Source organism: Zingiber officinale, chromosome 4B, assembly GCF_018446385.1.
Source record: "Zingiber officinale cultivar Zhangliang chromosome 4B, Zo_v1.1, whole genome shotgun sequence".
NCBI classification, from domain to species: domain Eukaryota; kingdom Viridiplantae; phylum Streptophyta; class Magnoliopsida; order Zingiberales; family Zingiberaceae; genus Zingiber; species Zingiber officinale.
The window spans coordinates 89,499,262-89,513,078 of record NC_055993.1 but is presented as its reverse complement, the minus strand read 5'-3'; the positions used below and the strand labels follow the sequence as shown (position 1 = coordinate 89,513,078).

General features: G+C 36.0%; 2 protein-coding genes and 1 non-coding gene across 3 annotated transcripts; all 3 read left to right on the top strand.

Annotated features, from left to right (window-relative positions):
- Positions 1-5,131: 5,131 nt before the first annotated feature.
- On the top strand, positions 5,132-7,609 carry LOC121977705 (single-stranded DNA-binding protein, mitochondrial-like). Its single transcript, XM_042530148.1, has 4 exons — positions 5,132-5,470; positions 5,538-5,764; positions 6,640-6,740; positions 7,227-7,609. The coding sequence occupies exons 1-4, from the start codon at positions 5,198-5,200 to the stop codon at positions 7,298-7,300; spliced, it is 675 nt and encodes a 224-aa protein (XP_042386082.1). The 5' UTR covers positions 5,132-5,197; the 3' UTR covers positions 7,301-7,609.
- A 347-nt stretch (positions 7,610-7,956) lies between these two features.
- On the top strand, positions 7,957-8,028 carry TRNAP-UGG. Its single transcript has one exon. It is a non-coding gene; the product is annotated as a tRNA-Pro (tRNA).
- A 247-nt stretch (positions 8,029-8,275) lies between these two features.
- LOC121975449 (putative clathrin assembly protein At2g01600) lies at positions 8,276-13,436 on the top strand. The gene is made up of 15 exons (XM_042527109.1): positions 8,276-8,521; positions 8,617-8,686; positions 8,776-8,873; positions 10,133-10,271; positions 10,391-10,518; positions 10,619-10,711; positions 10,851-10,901; positions 11,352-11,417; positions 11,527-11,592; positions 11,772-11,852; positions 11,931-12,011; positions 12,342-12,506; positions 12,582-12,642; positions 12,732-12,847; positions 12,981-13,436. The coding sequence occupies exons 1-15, from the start codon at positions 8,432-8,434 to the stop codon at positions 13,332-13,334; spliced, it is 1,659 nt and encodes a 552-aa protein (XP_042383043.1). The 5' UTR covers positions 8,276-8,431; the 3' UTR covers positions 13,335-13,436.
- The last annotated feature ends 381 nt before the right edge of the window (positions 13,437-13,817 follow it).

The window sequence follows — 13,817 nt, the reverse complement described above, 5'->3', positions numbered from 1 at the left end:
GGAGACTCTAATTAGGGTTAACCACCACTAATTTTGTCACCTTGCTTAAGCATCTCGAGCTCCATTAAATAGAGATCGGATGGAAACATTCAAGCAATGTTTCCACCACCAGTCGACTATCATACTTACCAATCAACTGGTCTTCATGGATTTCGACCATTACTGGCCAATGACTTGATACCAGTTGATTAATAAAAATACTAGTCGATTGCTATAGTAATGCTATAGTAATATTTGACTGCTACAGTACCAAACGAATGTTTTCACAACCGATGGGTACAGAAACATTTTATGCCCTGTCCCAGTTGATTGATCAAATCCTAATTCTAGGATTTGACCCCTGAGTGCATTCACTCAACACTCGTCCTCGCCTGACCAACCTAGACATAATCTTCTAGCCTCCTCCATCAGCCTTGTGTCCCTCGGATATCTCCACATCCTTCATGTCTTACCTTTTAGAGCTTCCTTCGGCCTTGTCTTAGTTGTCGGGTCTTCCTTTGACAAGCGGCTCCTCACCTCTGGGACTTCAACCATTATCAAGTCACACTTGGACTTACGTTGCCAAGACTACATACTTGGACTTACAGTATCAAGACTCCTCTTAGACTTTTCTCCTTTGTCAAGATCACACTTGAACTGTCCTTGTTGTACCTGTATCTTGCACACTCATAATGCATATCAAATACAACAATCAACCTAGCCTAAACCTTTGCCCAAATATTAAAATCTAGGGCACCTAGTTTGCTCCAACAATGATCACTCTGATCAGATAATAGTAGCAAAGCACATGTTTGGATCATTAATGAGACCTATGTTCCATTGCTTGTGCATTGACTCTAGTTTTGTCATAGTAAATATGTAATGCTTCAATAGTGGATGGAACCACACCAAGTTTGGTAACGAACTTCTTGATCTGAGCTTGTAATATATTCCGCCTCACAAGTAAAATCTGCAACAGTGTATTGCTTGAAACTCATATAATTAATTATGCCTCCAATTAATATGAATATAAATCTAGATTGGGACTTGGAGTTATCCTTGTTCGTCTGGAAACTGGCATTCGTATACCCACTTATTATATCATCATCTCTATGTACCAAGAATATATCCTTAGTTCTTCTCAAGTACTTAGGATTATCTTGACAGTCATCCAATGATCAATTTCTGGATCTGATTGATATCTACTTGTAACACTTAGAGCATATGATACATTGGGCCTTGTACATAATATAACATATATGATAGTTCCTATTGCGGATGCATAAGGTATCTTATCCATGCAAATCATCTCATCTTTTGTGCATGGCATATAGATTTCGAAAGGTGAATTTCATGCCTTATAGGTATAAAACCTTTCTTGGATTCAGACATGTTAAACTGTTTTAGCACTCTGTCTATATATGTCGACTGTGAAAGACCAAGCAACCTTTCCGATCTATCTCTATAGATCTTCATCACTAGGATGTAAGTTGGTTCTCCCATGTCTTTCATGGAGAATGTCGTGGACAACGAAACTTTCCCTTACTATAAAACTGGCATATCATTTCCTATAAGTAATATGCCATCAACATATAATATTATGAATATGATCACATTCCCACTAACCTTTTGATACACATAAAGTTCATCTGGATTTTGTGAGAAATCAAACTCTTTGATTGCCTTATCAAAATGGATATTCCAACTCCTAGATGCTTGCTTTAGTTTATAAACGGACCGTTGAAACTTGCATACTTTATTTTTGTTAACAGATGTGAAACCTTCGGGCTATATCATATATACTTCCTCGAGTAGGTTTACATTAAAGAAAATTATTTTCACATCCATTTACCATATCTCATAATCATGATGAGTTGATATGGTCAGGAGTATCCGAATGAATTTAAGCATGACTATAGGTGAGAAGGTTTCGTCATAGTCAATGTCTTGCCTTTGACAATAGTCATTTACCGCCAACGTTACCTTGTAGGTAATTACATTACCGTCAATGTCAGTTTTTTTCTTGAAAACCCACTTACATCCTATAGGTGTAATGCCTTCAGGTGGGTCCACCAAATTCCAAACTTGGTTTTCGTATATGGAATCCATTTCCGAATTCATGCTGTAAGCAACTTATCCTTCTCTGAACTATTCAGAGCTTATTCGTAATTAGTAGATTCCTCATCCTCAATGAGTAACATGTCAGTCGATTCTCTTACAAGAGATCCATATCTTTTAGGAATATTGCATGTCTTACCTGATCTACGAGGAGGTTGTGTCATAATCGATTGCGGTTCTTAACTAAGCATCTCATTAGTGTATATTGATGTCTCTTGAACTTAATCAAGTTCAACTATACTCTCACTTGTTTCCTGTAAGAAAAACTCTTTCTCTAGGAATTCAACATGCCTTGAAATAAACAACTTTTGTTTTAAGGGATGATCGAATTGGTAACCCTTAGTTTCCTTAGGGTATCCAATAAATAAATACTTATCAGACTTAGCACCCAACTTGTCTGATATAGTCCTCTTTACATAAGCAAGATATCCCTATATCTTCAAATAGTATATGAAGGGCTTCTTACTAGTCCATATCTCATATGAAGAGTTAAGATTACCTTTGTCGGAACTCTGTTTAGCAAGTAAACAACTATCATAAGTGCATAACCCTAAAAGGTTTTGGAAAGATTTGCATGATTTATCATTGACCTAACTATGTCCAATAGGATTCGGTTATGTCTTTCTAACACACCATTATGTTGTGACATATAACGCGAATTCTATCAAGACAATATACCATTCTCCCTTAGATAATCTTGAAACTCTTGGCTTAAATACTCACTATCTTGATCGGATCGAAGTATCTTAATACTTTTACTAAGTTATTTCTCTACTTTATTTCTGAATTCTCTAAACTTTTCAAAGGATTCAGACTTGTATTTCATTAGATACACATATCTATATGAGAGTGATCATCAATTAAAGTAATGAAGTAGTTATAACCTCCTAATGCTTAAGTTAACATTGGTCCACATGCATCAATATGCATGAGCCCAAATAGCCTGAGAATGATGACGTGAATCCTAATATCTTCCCAAATTTAGTGACATATATTAATTATCTGTCGTTATTAGTGACGAAATATTTAATCCATTACTAATAGCGACAAAATAACTTATCCATCGTTATATATAGATAATAAATTTAAAAAGTCGCTAAATAGTCACAAATTATTAATAATCTATCGTTAATAGTGATAATTTTTAATAACCCGTCGTTAATGCATGATTTTATGGTAGCTATGTTTTTTTCTTCATCTTGGTTTTTTGTTTTCTGGAATTTGGCTAAATTATTAATATATTTGCAAAAATAAATAAATAAAATGTTTTATTAAATCAAATTTTACTTAATTGTGCATTGTCTTTCATAAATTTTTGAATCGCATTAACTTTTAAATTAATCAAATTATGTATTTTAATCGTGCATTAATTTTCACTAATTTTGTAGAATTTTATAATGGTTGTTTATCTACTTTAAAATAAAATTAGATTTTTCTTTCAAATACTTATAATATGTTAAATAGGTGTAAGAATTAAAATTGAAGAGTATGATTAAACTGGAAATATGATTAATTTTCACTAATTTTGTAGAATTTTATAATTGTTGTTTATCTACTTTAAAATAAAATTAGATTTTTCTTTCAAATACTTATAATATGTTAAATAGGTGTAAGAATTAAAATTGAAGAGTATGATTAAACTGGAAATATGATAAACCTAAGTTTATTTATAAGTTTTGATAAAAAATTATTAATTTTTATATCAAGTTCAAATTAGACAAAAGAAACATGATCTTAATCTTAGGTTTTTTTTAGTTCAGTTTCTCTGTTATGTAATTTCTAGTCTCTTATTAGTCTTTTTTTTATAATTTGTACATTGGATTACGATCGTAATCTGATCAAAATTAACTGATTTCCCTTAGGTTCATTTTCCCATCTAAATTATAATTTTGGGTTGATTCATGGTGGATGGGCCGTCGCATGCTTAACATCATACAATCCGTCAATTGCCGATAGTCTCTAGCTGCCTAGCTTAACCTGAAATTATAATTTAGGTAGGAAGATGAATCTAGAGGAGATCACAGTCAATTTTAATCGGATTCTGACCACAATCCGAAGTGCAAATTGCGTAAAGAGACCAAGAAGGAATTAGGGATTGCGGATTTGGACTGGATTTTTTCCTTTTTAAAAAAATTATAAGAGACTAAGGGAGTGCTTGACTTTGAGAGAGCTTTTGTTTATTTAAAAATAATTCTTATAGAGATTTTTTTTAAGTTAGTGAGAAGTTAAAATATGGAGTGTTTGGAAATAAAAATCAAAAGTTAATATATGATAAAGTTAGAGTGTTGGATGAATAATTATTTTTAAATTTAATTTTTAGTTAAATAACAATGATTTTCTTAAACTATATAAATTATTATTTTTTAATTATCTAAATATAAGTTTGACAATAGTTTATATAATTATTATTATATTTTAAATATTGTATCAATTTTTTTTTATAATGAAAAAATTATAATATTAATAAAAATAAAAATGAAAAATTTATATAAATACATAAAAAAAATATGTATAAAAAACTTCTAGAAATAGAAATTATATAAAAATATAAAATATTATTTAAAAAATATATATAGTAGAAGTGTGGTGATAATTATTTAAAATGATAAATTTATTAAGGTTAAATATGTGGTGGTAATTTATATAATGATAAATTTATTAAGTATATAAATGTCAATTTTTAATTTTATATCATAAATAAAAAAACAGAAGTAAGAAAAAATATTCTAACTTTTGAGTAAAAAAGTTTTTAAAAAAATATTAGTTTTATAATAAAATACTCAAAGGAATAATAAGACATCCAATTTTAAATCTCAAATGGAATGAATATTTTAGAGGTTGTATATTATATTTTAAATTGATTAGAAAGACGAATTAGAAAAAAATCTCAAATTCTTAGATTTAAAAAATATATATTATTTATTATTTGGATTTTATCGAATTTAATTGATAACCTTACAAATTAGTTGTGATTTAATAATTTTTAAGAAAAAAAAAACCATTTTATTGAACCAGTAGCAGGGTTATAGTCAAAACCCTCCGCCTCCAACTCCTCTAGGGTTTACTATCTGGCGGAAAGCATCCCTTGTTTTTACCTGCAATGTCTTCTTCCTCTTCTTTCTCTACCTTCGCCTCCATTTCCAAGCGCCTGTTCTCGCTCTCTCCGGTACTTCCACTCCGCCAGCAGCTCCTCCACGTCGCCGCTTCTTGCCGCTCCTATTGCACTCCGCTATCTTCTGGAAACTGCTCTGACGCAGACCCCGAAGAGTCCTTTCCTCAACCCGACGATGCCGCCGCTTCGAACGAGAACCCCCAGCGGCGCGCCCCTTTCCAGCGCCCCCTCGAGAACGGCCTCGATCAAGGCGTCTACAAGGTACTGTTTTGCCGCGAGTCATTTCATAAATCTAAAATTTAAATATGGAGGCTTGTTTTCCTCGCAGGCGATTCTCGTCGGGAAGGTCGGGCAGAAGCCGATGCAGAAGTATCTCAGGAGTGGACACGCTGTGGTGCTCTTTTCGCTGGGGACGGGAGGAATCCGGAATAATCGCCGCCCCCTTGACAACGAGGAGCCGAGAGACTATGCCAATCGATGCTCCGTTCAGTGGCACAGGGTCAGCGTGTACCCCGATCGGCTTGGCAACCTAGCTCTCACTCACGTTAAGCCAGGGTTAGTCGAAGTTAATATTATCTGATAGTTTTCTGATTCTGTTGGAGTTTGTTAGGCATTGTGAAGGAGTTCAAAAGCAAGAAAATTGATCCATATACAAACTTTGCCACTGCAAATTTTGGTTTCACCATGTTGATAATCTTTAGATGTGGCATGCTTGAATGTGATAATATGTTATGTTTGTTTTTTACTGCAATAACTTTGACCTGAACATAATTAGTTGTGAATGCTCTTTACAAAAATTTCCTCCGTCAAAGAAGCACATGATAGAAATTTGAGAATAGTCGCTTTGTTCTTGTTTCACAAGTTTATCCTGATCAGTAGACACATACATGATTTGTGTATGGTTCTGATTTGTGCTTTTTCTTAACTTCAAGTATAAGAGCTAGTTCTACCTCAGTAACTCATCTGTTTTAGTAGAACAACTTGAATATTGGGCTTGCAAAAGATGTAACGCAAGCTTTCAATGCGTAAAAACACGATGAAGATGTAAGACAAGGTTTTACTACCTAATATCATGATTTGCCAATTGATTTCTGCACTAACCTTTAGCAAATATGACTGTCTAACCTCCTCAAAATCATATAGAAAAAGAGCTGTTGTTAGTCCATCCAAGTCAAGCCATATGAATTAACTGCAAGGACCATTTCATCATTATTTGAAGCCATTCTAGTATAATATTTCTGCTATTTAGGATCAAAATTATGGCGTATGCTGCATTTATGTTAATGAACTATAGACACAGACACTTACAGATCACATCATTTTTTTTTATGCGCATGTCACATTGATTTGTTTTCATCGTATATCTTGCCAGTGTTTTCAAGGTAAAATTACTATTCGCAGTGGTGATTATCTTTTCTCTTTTATTGCAGATCAATCTTGTATGTGGAGGGAAATCTTGAGACTAAAATTTTCACTGATCAAGTTACTGGTTTAGTTAGACGAATAAGAGAAATTGCTATTCGACGAGACGGTATCACTCTTTCCTTTTCTGTTGCTTTAGTTTTCAAGAATTGAGAAATTACTGTCCATTTTTAACCTGTAAGTATAAACTTGCACCACCAATTATATGCTTATTATTCTGAAAGAAAAGGTCAGTAGCCTATTAAAACTACAATTTAGAAATAATTTTAGCTTCTCAATCTGCAAACACCTCATAGAGTTCTATGACATCAAATATCCAATTGAAAATTTGGGTGGATTTAACTGCCCTAGATTAAACGAGGAAGAGCTTATGGATTTAGAGTCTTCCTTAATTCATTCTCTATGCAAAATAACAATTTTTTTTCTCAGAAGTTAGGTCATAATATCCATACAGCTTTAACTGATAAATAACTCAAACTGTTGATTGATCTTTACTTTATATAGATACCAAGTGCCTGAAACCTTTTGTTGTTTTACTTTACATTGATCTTTAATCGTAGAATGACACTGTTATCATTTTTCCTAACGGTTTCAGGTCGTCTTCTGTTCCTCGACAATGGCAACACAGCTGCTGAACCAGAAGTGCCAAAAAATGTGGGTTATTACTGAGAAGCATGATCTGGATTCACCCACTCCAGATGCAATAAAGCATAGAACACCTTAAAAGAGACTCATATCTTTGCCTTATTGTTCCAAAAATTTCAACTGGACCAAACACTTTGGGGATTCTGACCTTGGGACATTGTATTTACTCTTCCAGCAGTGGTTGGGAAATGTCTGTTTCAACTTGGCTGACGATCTTTGTTCCAGGTATTTGAAGGGTGGCTGTTGGTTGGTTGATTTGATTTACGCAAAATTATTCTTGTTTGATGTGACTTATGAACAATTTTAGTTGACGTTTCAATCACTTTGATTTTATGAGTGTTTAAAGTTACGGGGCTTGCAATACTTAGAGGCAGACCTGATCATCATCTTTATAACGCAGCGTTTATAACTTTAATATATATATATATATATATATATCAAATTTGTTAAAATTACTAAATTTAGTTAAAATCGCTACAACTTTTACCAATATTACTCTAAATGTGAAGTAATTTGATTAAAATTAAAATCGCTTTAACTTTTTAGTCAAATTATTTTCGGTATCATACTGTTACAATAAATATATTTTCGGCAGTAAATATGTTTAAGGGTTCTTGTTAGATGAAAAATGGATATAAAATAATAAATAAAAAATAATCATGAAAACTTTAAATCACATTGGGCGTTTGGTCTAGTGGTATGATTCTCGCTTTGGGTGCGAGAGGTCGCGAGTTCGATTCTCGCAACGCCCCCGTTTTATTAAACGTTTTTTTGGAAAAAAATCTTTATTTTTAAAAACGTCTAAAATCTTCTGACAACTTGATTTGGTGGTAGAGCAGCATCTTGCAATAGGAAATGGAATAAGAAACATAACTGCACCTTTTAGCAAAACCGAATTATTTGGGCTATTTTGGGTAAACTCAGACAGCGATTTGACTGATTGGATAAAGCTTCGCGATTACGATTTCCCGCAACCAAATAAAAAAGCATAATTGGGACAAGTCGGGAAAAATGACAAGGCAACGGCGGTGACAGTCACTGCGAGGCCAGTACGACAACAGCAAACGCGTCTGCATCAAGCAAGCCGCCGAAAGAGGAGAAAAGGAGGAGACGGCGATCGAGAGAGAGAGAGAGAGTGGCCGAGGAGAGGGGCACATGGCGACGTTGCAGAGTTGGCGGAAGGCCGTCGGCGCGCTCAAAGACTCCACCACCGTCGGCCTCGCGAACCTCAACAGCGATTTCAAGGTGGCAGTCCAAATGACTCTTCTTTTTCCACATCTTTCTTTTCTACTGGTGTGATCCCTGAATGCCGCCCCGTCTTTTCTTTCTCTCGATCGAAGGATTTGGATGTGGCCATTGTCAAGGCTACCAATCACGTTGAGTGCCCGCCCAAGGAGCGCCATCTGAGGAGTCAGTTCTTTACCTTTTCCATCCGATTTTTTTTTCTTCTGCTTTTCCTATCATCAATTTCTTGTTTTCTGGACTGCAATGAGTTGCAGAGATCTTGGAGGCCACTTCGATCACCCGCCCTCGCCCGGATGTAACCTATTGCATCCACGCCCTTGCACGGAGGCTCGCCAAGACGCGCAATTGGACGGTACCCATCTCTCCCTTCTTCTGTTTACTTGGATTGTTTTGCCCCTTCTTTTTCTTCATCCCCTTAAAGAGAATGAACCTTGTAGATGATTGAGTCTGGATTTTGGTGTTATGTTCGTTGGATTGGAAGTAAATTCGATTTTTGTTAAACGGATGCATAGGGGGATCTGGTACAGTGTGTTACGAACTTCGAAGAAAGAACTTTTCTTGCTCTTTTGGAACCATAAGATTTTGAAGGATTAGAATTCTATTTCTATACCAACTTTTGGAAGAAAAGATGGGAATTAAAATTCTGTTATCCTGAAAATTTGAGAGATTTAATGATCTGTTCAAAATGGGTTGGATATATCTTTTGAGTAGAGGCTTTTGAGGAATTCTTTTCTATTGTGGAATTGGTTCCAAACAAGTTATTAAGGCCTTTATAGATACTTGTTTGAAAAGGAAATGAAGAAAGGGAGACAGGGGGGACATTAAATCCTCCAATCCGGCATTATAAATCCGCACATGATACTAGGGCACGGAAGTGAAATTGAATATCATTGAAGTACCTGTGTCATCTCATGCAATTTTGATAGGATAATAAATTGCAGCAGGCATATCATGTGTAGCTGTAGTCAGGTGGTGGTAGAAAGCTGAAACTAGATTTAACGAAAACATCTGCTCTAGTTTGTCTGATGTGTCCATCAGTAGCTTTTTATGGAGTTGAAGTTTGAGATCTGCTCTTGAGGAAAAATTACATTGATGCACGATTCAAGTAATATAAGATCCCCTAATCTTTTGCTTGACTGATTGACTTTTTCCAGTTAAGTTGAATTTCAAGGACTTCCATGGTTGCACCACCACATTTCATCTATTGCAGAACATTCATGTGGTCAATGTTAGCAGATACAAATTGTTATGATCTTAAAGCAAAGAATAATAATATTCTGGAACTTTCGTGCAGTCAATGTTAGCAGCTAAAACTAGATTCCTAGATTACCCAAGAATTATAATTATAAAATCGTTATGAATTGGGGTGGTTTTTAATGCTTTGTCTTGAATTTTATATTGTATGAATTCAGATAGATTTCTGTACCTAACAAAGATGCTTGAGAGGCTACCCAAGCATCTTTATAGAAATAGTACAGGTGACATACCACATTAATTTGCTAGATTCAAACTACGTGCTAAGTGTTTCACCTAGTCTCATTTTAAAGTGTCATCTCTACTATTTTCTATTATTATTATTCACTACTTGCCCGAATAAATGGTGCCATGCAGGTGGCATTAAAGACGCTTATAGTAATCCATAGGGCTCTCAGGGATGGTGACCCAACATTCCGAGAAGAGCTGTTTAATTTCCCACAAAGGGTCCGAATTCTTCAATTATCAAATTTCAAGGATGATTCAAGTCCTATTGGTATTTTCTTATACCTTCATAAATGAGAACAAATAGAGAACCTATGTTTCAGTGCTGGATCTTGCAACTAGTTTTCTTATATTATTGGGAAAAAATTTATTTATTTGAACAATTGGCAGCTTGGGATTGCTCTGCATGGGTGCGTGCTTATGCTCTGTTTTTGGAGGAAAGACTTGAATGTTTCAAGGTCTTGAAGTATGATGTTGAAGCTGAGCGTTTGGTACGACCTGATCCAAGTTCTGAAAAGGTCTAGACAATTATCTGAACAAGCAAACATGTGATTATATGCAGGGAAATTTCACTTCAAATTCTGAATTGTTCTACTCATCTAACATATTTTCTGACAGGGGCATAGTAAAACCAGAGAGCTGGAAAATGAAGATTTATTGGAGCAGTTGCCTGCTTTACAACAGTTATTATATCGCCTTGTTGGATGTCGTGTAATCATCACTGGAGCCATTAGAGAAATATAACTGATATTTATGTTGTGCACAAATATGTCAATAAGATTCATGAGATTTAATTTTTTTCTACTTCCATTTAATGGATATTCACACTAGCTTTTGGTTGGTTGTGCAGTCAGAAGGGGCAGCTGTTAGCAACTATGTTGTTCAATATGCGCTCGCTTTGGTGAGCCACTTGCTTCTGTGAAATCTTATTACTATTTTTCTCTCTCACCAAGTTATACATTCTTATGAACATACTACATGTATTGATTTTTTCTTGGAAGGGCTATCGTAGAGTTCTGTGTCTAGTCAAATTCAACCAAGTTCTTTGATGGTTTATAGTGTTTTGCAACTGCAAGAAAAATCTGCTGTCATACTGTTGAGGTCAGAAAACTGTTTTTACTTGGAGACGCGTCTTTGGACTAGATTGAGTTTTTTCTTGAATAACTCATCGTTTTGGTCATCTAGAATGAAAGATAGATTTATCTATAATTGCTCTTAGTACAGGAAACTGCTTTCATTTTCCTACACGTGCTGTTATTTTCCAACCATTTATTTGTTCTTCTTTTCTATTTCTGTGTAATCGTGAGTGAATTTTCCCTTTCAATTTTTTTCTCCCTTCATATGGTAACAGGTACTGAAAGAGAGCTTCAAAATCTATTGTGCTATAAATGATGGCATCATCAACCTTGTTGACAAGGTATTGTCCTGAACTTCTCTTCTTGGTGGGGTTTGCACATGCAACTTCTTGAAAAAGGACAATCAAGCCTTTATTTTGACTTAGATATCTAGTTTTATCTCTATTGCAGTTCTTTGAGATGCCAAGACATGAAGCAATTAAAGCCCTTGAAATCTACACAAGGGCTGGTCAACAGGTCTATGATATTTGCAATTATCAAATCCTCTGCCACTTAATAACTTGGTTTCTACTTGTGACTGCATTGCTGTCGGTTGTTTCTTAGTAATCATGTTCAAGATGACTTGAAGCAGCATAAATCAAGGAAACTTACATTCTCTCTATTTTTGGCTTCTAATGTAGGCCTTTTCTTTTCAGGCTGCAAGTCTTTCAGAATTTTATGAAGTTTGTCGTGGACTGGAACTCGCTAGAAATTTCCAGTTTCCAAACTTGAGGGAGGTAGTTGGTTTCAAGTGTTGGTCTAGCATTTTTTACGTTAATAATATGGATTAATTGAATCTTTATCTAATATATTAGCCTCCACAATCATTTCTTGCAACTATGGAAGAATATATTAGAGAGGCTCCACGTGTGGTTTCGGTCCCGAGAGAAGCATTGGTAAATAACTATCTTCACTAATACTTTTTTTTCCACTTTAACTTGGGTTGTTACTTTTTGTCTTGCGTGCTTTAATCGATATATTCAAGTACAGTTTGTTGTTTCCAAATTTTGCTCTTTGCAAATGCTTCGTATGCAGTGGAATTTTATTCAACGTTTGTATTTTGTTCCTATTGAAAAAATGTGTTTTTCCCTTTTATTGTGTGCAACTTTGATGTGTAAATTGCTATGATTACTGGACTTTACCTTCAGCTGCAAAATAGGAAATGGATGTTTTAAGTGGTAGGCCTGTTTATTTAATAAAGTAACTGTTAATGTTTCTTGCAATAGGACTTCCCAGAGAGACTCCTCCTAACGTACAAAGTAGAAGCAATTCCTGTCACAGTTGAGGAAGAACAACCATCTCTCGAAACCAAATTAGCAACACCCGTCACTGAAGATGCATCACCTGCTGCATCCCCCAAGGCACAGAGTTCGGCGACCGTAGATCTTCTTGTAAGTTTTTACTGCAAGGATTTTTTTTTTGGATTTGCTATTCATACCTGATTGCAAACATTCTCTTGGTGTCAGGGACTAAATGTATCTGCACTAGAAGAAAGTAATGCATTAGCCGTGGCAATCGTCCCAGCCAGTATGCATATGAACTTCCTTGAACTCATAATTTTCTATTGCTAGATTCAATGCTGAAGGGATGGTGAAGAACCCCCTAAATGCCTGCAGGTATTGCAATCGAATCTGTCAGTATTCAGGATAAAGGATTTGATCCAACAGGATGGGAACTTGCCCTGGTGAATACTCCAAGCGACAATAGTGCTGCTGTCACAGAAAGCAAATTGGTTAGTCTTTCCGACATAACCCCACTCATTATATATATAAAAAAGATGATCCTGTCCTTGATCCTGTATATCATCACAAACTTCTATGAACTCTTTCTTGCTCGTTCTTTATCTTTTTGGCAATGACTTGCAGGGTGGTGGCTTTGATGAGCTCACACTGGACAGCCTATACGACGAAGCAGTGTACAGGCAGCAACCGGCGGAGCTCTATGCAGCACCACCCCCAAATCCATTCATGGTGGCTGATCCATTTGCAATGTCAAACCAATCTCCAGCCGTCCAAATGGCTGCCATGGCCCAGCAGCAGCAGCAGCCGATGCCCATGTACATGCAACCCAATCCCTTCGGGCAGCCTCTCTATCAGCAGCAGCAGGAGGCTGGCTTGGGGATTGCACCAAATCCCTTCGGGGATGATGGTTTCGGAGCCCTCCCAGGAAACACTCCTCACCAACAGAGCAATCCTTTTGGGGACCCCCAGCTGATATAAGCCCAGCCACCAAATCCCTTCGGGGGTGTTGTCTGTGTCTTGTGGATTTTGACTAGGAACAAACAAACTGCATGGGTGAGAAAAGAAATTCCATCTTAGTTCCGTCTGTTGTCTTTCTCAACGTGACGCGCTACTTTAATTATTCGACCGTTAGAAAAGGCCAAGCGGCGATAAATGGGACTCCACTCTCCCACCACGTGCCCGTTGACGTTGCGATCCAATCCACCTCCGCCGCGAAAGCTACAGCGAATAAGGACGCGACTTGGAAGCCTTTGCCGACACTTCGCCCCCCGCTCCCTCCACGCACACATGGCTTCTTCCACGTGTGATATAAAAAATGTCTTCGAAGACGGCCGATTGATTGATTTCGTCTCCACTGATGCCGACGTCGAAAACAAATCTTATTTATGGGGTGATATTTACAGGAATTAATTATTCTATGAGTACAGAGTCTACAGTTTGTGAATGAAAACGGCTAAAATT

Bases quoted from the DNA above. Each gene is read 5' to 3' on its own strand.
- LOC121975449 (XM_042527109.1), top strand. From the start codon at position 8,432: ATGGCGACGTTGCAGAGTTGGCGGAAGGCCGTCGGCGCGCTCAAAGAC. The intron at 10,519-10,618 runs GTCTAGACAATT...ATTTTCTGACAG, and splicing joins CTGATCCAAGTTCTGAAAAG to GGGCATAGTAAAACCAGAGA. The intron at 11,853-11,930 runs GTAGTTGGTTTC...CTAATATATTAG, and splicing joins AGTTTCCAAACTTGAGGGAG to CCTCCACAATCATTTCTTGC.
- LOC121977705 (XM_042530148.1), top strand. From the start codon at position 5,198: ATGTCTTCTTCCTCTTCTTTCTCTACCTTCGCCTCCATTTCCAAGCGC. The intron at 5,471-5,537 runs GTACTGTTTTGC...TTTTCCTCGCAG, and splicing joins TCGATCAAGGCGTCTACAAG to GCGATTCTCGTCGGGAAGGT. The intron at 6,741-7,226 runs GTATCACTCTTT...TAACGGTTTCAG, and splicing joins AATTGCTATTCGACGAGACG to GTCGTCTTCTGTTCCTCGAC.